The sequence below is a fragment of the Tupaia chinensis genome, unplaced genomic scaffold, assembly GCF_000334495.1.
Source record: "Tupaia chinensis unplaced genomic scaffold, TupChi_1.0 Scaffold143598_1, whole genome shotgun sequence".
Lineage (NCBI taxonomy): Eukaryota > Metazoa > Chordata > Mammalia > Scandentia > Tupaiidae > Tupaia > Tupaia belangeri.
Genome location: NW_006203444.1, coordinates 73,292 through 79,283, shown reverse-complemented (window position 1 = coordinate 79,283; position 5,992 = coordinate 73,292). Strand labels below are relative to the sequence as shown.

Below are 5,992 nucleotides of genomic sequence, written 5' to 3'. Positions count from 1 at the left end.
GATATTTGTACTGAATTCCCACTTTTCATTATTATTTAAATACTTGCAAATAAAATATTTCAAGAGGCACTATGTGAAACTCACTCACGTCAGTAAATTAACACAATTTCTCCCATTCAAATATCAACATATTAATAGCATTTTAATGTCATCAATTTTATTTTTAGAAGACAGGTTTCTGATCACAAGAAGGAATGGCCTTGACATACAGCAATCTGAGTGGCAAGCCCTAAACAACGTGAGCAACCCTCAGGGTGTACTGCAGGAATTCTTGAAGGTCACACAGGATAAGACGCATGGCAGTTTTCTTCTCCCACCCAGTCAATGCATCTAGCTTTTCTTCTATGCTGGCAGTTACCTCTGGGGCAGGGCCAGTTATTTCACATGGACAAGATACCTGATGGGAAAGAAAGCAAAAAGATTGTTCACCTATAGAAAAAATTCCTTTGTAGGGCATGGGTGTTCTAGGTGGTAGGGAGATGTTCAAATCTGGCTGACTGATATGATGGGGGCTACTGTTCTCACTGGCTCAGGAAGGATAGGTCATGCTGATCCAGCCCACACTGGTTAGGGCCCTTTCACAGCAACTGAATTCTAACCACTTGTCTTCTGCACTGTCACACATGACACACTAAGCATCTACTGTATTACCTATTTTTTACTTCACTTTCTGAATCAGTGCTTGGCATAATAGAAATTCAATAGATAAATAAACAACCCGTAGCTCTAGTCACTTTAAAGGCTTTTTCTGAGGCCTCTCAGTAGAATACTTTCTCCAATAAACCTTTGCCATCTATTAGTTGTTTGGAGTCTGCTAATCTCATGATGTATATAGGATGGGAAATCCTTTCTGGAGATCTAAGACTATAGGTATAAATAATTATGGAAGGCATTGCACCTCCAAGTATCTACAACATTGGCATCATTATGGAGCCTTTTAGAAAAGAAAATTTTAGCCTTGTTGCAACAGACTGGCCATCACAGCAAGATCCCAGTGGGAATGCTGTTCATAAAAAAGCCTTAGACATCCTGGCTTAGGAAAACCACTAGAAATGGCAGATGCAGAAATAACACTACAGTTTTCATTCCATATTCCATCTCCTTGCACTTTGTTTGTCTCATTCACACACTGCCACTCAACCCTCCACTCTCTGCTATTTGAATATCTAGCTCTTGGGGACAAAACCCTTGGTACCTTCTCAACCAGCCTGTAGTCTTTGACCATATCTCTGCAATAATACTGTACTTAAAAAAAATAAAAGTAAGAAAAAGTGTTGAAGCAATCTTAATGATGGAAATGTCACTTGTAGTAATTAAAAAATTCATATTCTCTTACCAGCCATGGTATAGAAGTTAAAGTGGCTGGATACCACATTATTAATTCTGTAGTTCAATTCCCAGACACTGCAGCTTGAAAAACAAGCCAAGCACATGTGTGTGAATATCCCAACATCATGATGGGAAAGATTAATGCGTGAAAAGTATTACAGCAAGAATAATTTTCGTAGGGGCTGCCTCCCTCCTGTAAATGAGCAATCATTCTGGATATATATTTTCTTAATTTGATACTAAAATCCACATCTCTTAATGGCTTTAAATACAGTTATAAAAGTAATTTGTAGAAGGGACCAGCAATTAGCATAATGGCTATGTTGCTGGACTCCCATGTAGCCAACTGCGGTTTGCGTCCCAAACCCAAACCAGACGCATGTGTATGTGTGCCCAAGATCCCGAGAGGAGAATGGAGGAGAAGGGATTGCGGTGTGGCCATCCCCTCTGGGGGGTGATTTCTTGCTTTCTATCTCTCTGTCTCTCTGGCGAGCGCACACACCCTATAGCAAAAACCTCTCAAAAAAAAAAAGTAATTTGCAGAAGAGATCCAAAACCCAAACCAATAACAAATGTTTTAACTAACAGAAGATATTTCCCAGACCCTTTCATGAATGTGTAACTTTCATTTTGAAGCAGCATTCCACTTCTAACTTGTCCAGGCTGCTTCCTATAGCCTGTCTTCTCTATACCTAGGGATGAAATGAGGAAATATTCACCTTTTTGTGAAGTATGTCAAAGAGGACTCTGGTACCTACTGGCAGAGCTTTAGAGCTTGCCTTATCATTAAAATTTCTGTGAAGGTATTTCACGTACACCTGAAACTCCAAAAGACCAGTACTGATTCTCCGCAGGCAAGTCTCCTAAGAATGATGGTAGAAAAGTAGGTATTACTAGAAAATAGAATCCAATTTAAAAGTTAAATTCCTATACATGAACACCTTCTTCCTCTGCCTCTATAGGAAACAGCAAGTACCTCTTCAGCATGATGTAAGACAGCACCATTTTAGATATGTGGGCAGTCAGAGAAAGCACTTACTTAATATTATTCATAACCCAATAGATACTAGAATGTGGCAAGAAGATCCTTCTCTGAGTCACTCATTGATGCCTTTTCTGTATTTCACTCCTTATCAATGTTGGACTGATTCTTCTTTTTTAGAAAATCAGTCATGAGTTCAAATCATCTTGCCCTCTGTGGGGACTATGACCTTTGTAGAGTGGACACATCTGGATCTATTCAGAGGAGCTAAAGAGGAGAAAGGTGTCTTGATAGTTTCGCACAGGAAGAGCTAGGAACCTGCAGGGGTTTCTAGAATTTGACAGTTATGAAAAATCCCAACAAATAGGGACATCTCTGGACATGTATTTCCTAGAATGAACCACCTTTTAAAAACATCGGGTAGGCTTCATTGTGAAATTTACATGCCTTTTGATACTTCTATCTACTCTTTGTTGCCTGCCTGGGTCCCTATGTCTGTAACAGAAATTGCGTACACAAGGGAGAACTTTCTGTTATGGCATAGTGAAAAGGAATGGGAGGAGTTCATACCTTATCAAATGTAGTGTGTAAACATTTGTCCTGCTCAGTAATTTTTGGAACATTCATTTTGTTTTCTGACAGTGCCACTTCGCTTTTGCACACATCAGTTGGCTCATCGAACTGGAAGAGAACACCAGAATTCTTATCATATTAGTGTCCCTAAAGCAAGACCCACTCCAGGATCAATTCATGTTCTACCAGAGGCAGAAAAGCTTAGGAAAAATGAATTCATAACCCATTGGCATCCATCTAAGACAAATCTAGTGGAGCGTAGTATTCTTGTGTTTCATCCCAGGTTCACTTGTGACTCCATGCTTTTATTTACCCCGAGTCACAATTCCTTTACCTTAAATTGGATAACATGAAAAACATTCCTTGGTTAATTTCTGTTTTGTTTCAACATCATATTTGCATAAATTGTTTGCATATGGTAGATAATTTATGTATGACAGCAATTAATGCTTAATTGGGAGAAAATTTTGCAGCCGTAAACGCTCTATCTGGAAGGAACTTTGAGATCATCTGATCTAACTCCACAATTCTACAGATGGAGTCTATATTTGTATATAAAATTCCAGAGAACACCAAGGTACTCCTATAGTAACTGTTCTACAGCCCTGGCACCCAATCGCCTTTCTTGTGTTCTTTTGCTTCTACCAAACTGAGTCCAAAAACCTTGAATTTTGAGTTGGTACATGCAATAACCTACTATGGTTTTGCCATTTGGAGACCTCTAAACGAATCTACATATTAGGGGGAATGACTTAGGGGAGACCTAACTGCTGAATTTACATAACTGTAAGGTAATGTATATGCCCTGAGAAATGGAAGGCTTATTTTAGGTGGCACTTTTCTCATTCTCCCCAAACTCTGAATGAATAAAAAAAGTTTACAAACCTTATTCTTGATTTGAGAAGGTGAACCTGGAGAAGCAATGATCCTCAGATCACACCTGATAAGGTGCTAAAATACCCAGGGGGCTTGCATCACAGCTCCATTTTACATTTATCAAAGAAAAGAAACTTCCTGAGTACAACAGTGAAGAGAAACATACCTACCTGTTTGTAAGGTATAAATGTAAGGTGTCCCTGAAAGCAGCCAAGACTTCTAAATGCAGGACTGCTCGGAACATCCAGGGGTCAGGAGAATAAATGCCCACATAGGCTCTACTTTCCTATCCTATCACCAAGCCTGCTCACCTCCTGTTTCAGGTTATTGATCTCGACAAGAAGATAGTTAATGAGTCCTTGAGTTTTCTCTGGGCTTGTGGTGGTGGTTTCAGCAGTAGCCATCGCCATGAGCATCCCCAGGAGGATGGGACCTACGGTGACTGTATTCAAGGGAGGAATAGTGAGAGTCATTAGGGCTTGGGCTGTATATGTACAACAAGGCGCTCCTTCTAGCTCTTTGACACTTACCCACCCTCCTTTTCACTACTAGCGGAGAATTACACACCCCTCTCTCAAACAGGTGATTCTAGGCCTATAGATTTCCTTCACTTACTTGTTAACAGGGAGGTCATTGCTGGATTCCTCATGGAAGGACGGAACGCTCTTTGGTCCTGGTTGATTCAGAGACACAATGAGTCTCAGATATTCTCTGCCTCATATATATTGGGTTTGAATCATCGATCGTGAGTTTCAGGTAAAAATTCTATATTTGATAACCATCTGTGTTGCATGGTCGGGTTGAGATAAGCACGTGGAGTTAATAGAATCCTTTTTTTGATTGTGTAATGCAATGTCCATTAACCTCCCAGGAATTCTCTTTCCTTTCTTTTCAACCAGCACATGTGTCCTAGGCAAATATTTAAAAACAAACAAACAAACAAACAGAAAAACATCTTCTGCCAGAAAATTCAAATGAAACAAAAGTAAAGAGATAGAAGAGAAAATTCATGGCATGAACAATCCCATGTGTGTTACTTCCTCAGTTTCTCTCCCTTTTCTCTCAGTCTTTCTTTCCAATAAGCTCATGTTCCCTAGACAAAATTTAAAAGAAAAAACGGAAAAAATGTCTTATGGCAGAAAGTTCAAATTTAAAGTAAAAATAAAGTAATTTGCCCTTTTGTTTGAAACATTAAGTTGCTCAAGCAAGGACCCTTAAGTTAGATAACTGCCCCCAGCTTCTCTTGCACCAATACTTTTCCCAAAACATTCTGTTAAGTGTTTTTATTACAGAAATACCCAGACTTCTTAGTGCATAGTTATCATCATTAGTTTAAAGCCCAAGATGGCTGTTTACAAAGAGGGGGCCTGAAATAACCCCATATTTTATGCTCATGGAAGCTAGGAAAGGTTGAGCTGTGTGAGGGTGGGGATATTTATGGGTCTGCTTGGTGTGACAGCATGTATGCTGAGCACATTTTTAGCACGCATCTTTGTTAGCGTTCATATCTTGGGGAGGGAGGGATGTGCTGGTTGAGAAATGGGCTCTTAATTACTTTAAAGTCTCAATGCAATGTCCAGAATTCCACCCTGATAGCATTCTTCATTTGAATCTCAATGGGTTTTTCCTAGATGGAGATGTATTCCTCATTATTTATGTGACTTCTCCTTTTTTCTCTTAATTTTAGGATCACGTTAAAACTATAGGAAGGTATAGTTCAGAGATTTCTCATACATCTTCTGTTCCAAACCTCCCTTCTATTTTAGTAAGTCTAAAAGACCAGAAAAGCCATTCTGTTAGCATTTTTACTGAACCCTTCATTACTGGATTGTACCATTGCTGACTGAGGTGACTGACAGCTGGGGCAGGTAGTACAACATATTGCGTATGGGGAGATAAAAGAGAAAGCAGGACAATTTGGTTTTCTTTATCACTTTGTGTATGTCTGGCTGGTCCTGACTATGTGTCCCAGATTTAGTGCCCACGACTGCTTCCTCAGTATGATCAGAGTCCTTATTAAGAATTCAAATACATTTGAGAAGAGAAAGGAACTTCCGATCAGCACTAACGCTGTCAGTAGTGTTCTTAACATATCATAGTTTTTAATATGGTGCTGTTCTTTCTCTGTATTTGGGGGTTGGAAATTGGTGGGTCTGTGATTTGACAGCTGGGATATCCTGAGATACTCCTGAAAAGTAAGACGGAACTTACTGGGTATTAGTGTACATGCAG

The 5,992-nt window shown here is 39.5% G+C and overlaps 1 protein-coding gene across 1 annotated transcript; it reads right to left on the bottom strand.

Annotated features, from left to right (window-relative positions):
* Positions 1–229: 229 nt before the first annotated feature.
* LOC106733358 (interleukin-6-like) lies at positions 230–5,640 on the bottom strand. Its single transcript, XM_014582422.1, has 5 exons — positions 5,595–5,640; positions 4,072–4,202; positions 2,882–2,992; positions 2,049–2,192; positions 230–397 (listed from the first exon to the last, which is right to left on the bottom strand). The coding sequence occupies exons 1-5, from the start codon at positions 5,638–5,640 to the stop codon at positions 230–232; spliced, it is 600 nt and encodes a 199-aa protein (XP_014437908.1).
* Positions 5,641–5,992: the final 352 nt, after the last annotated feature.

Coding starts and splice junctions, on each gene's coding strand:
- LOC106733358 (XM_014582422.1), bottom strand. CDS start 5,640: ATGTTGTACTACCTGCCCCAGCTGTCAGTCACCTCAGTCAGCAATG. Junction 2,993..4,071: donor TCAATAACCTGAAACAGGAG/GTGAGCAGGCTT, acceptor GTTCTCTTCCAG/TTCGATGAGCCAACTGATGT. Junction 398..2,048: donor TTGACATACTTCACAAAAAG/GTGAATATTTCC, acceptor CTTTCCCATCAG/GTATCTTGTCCATGTGAAAT.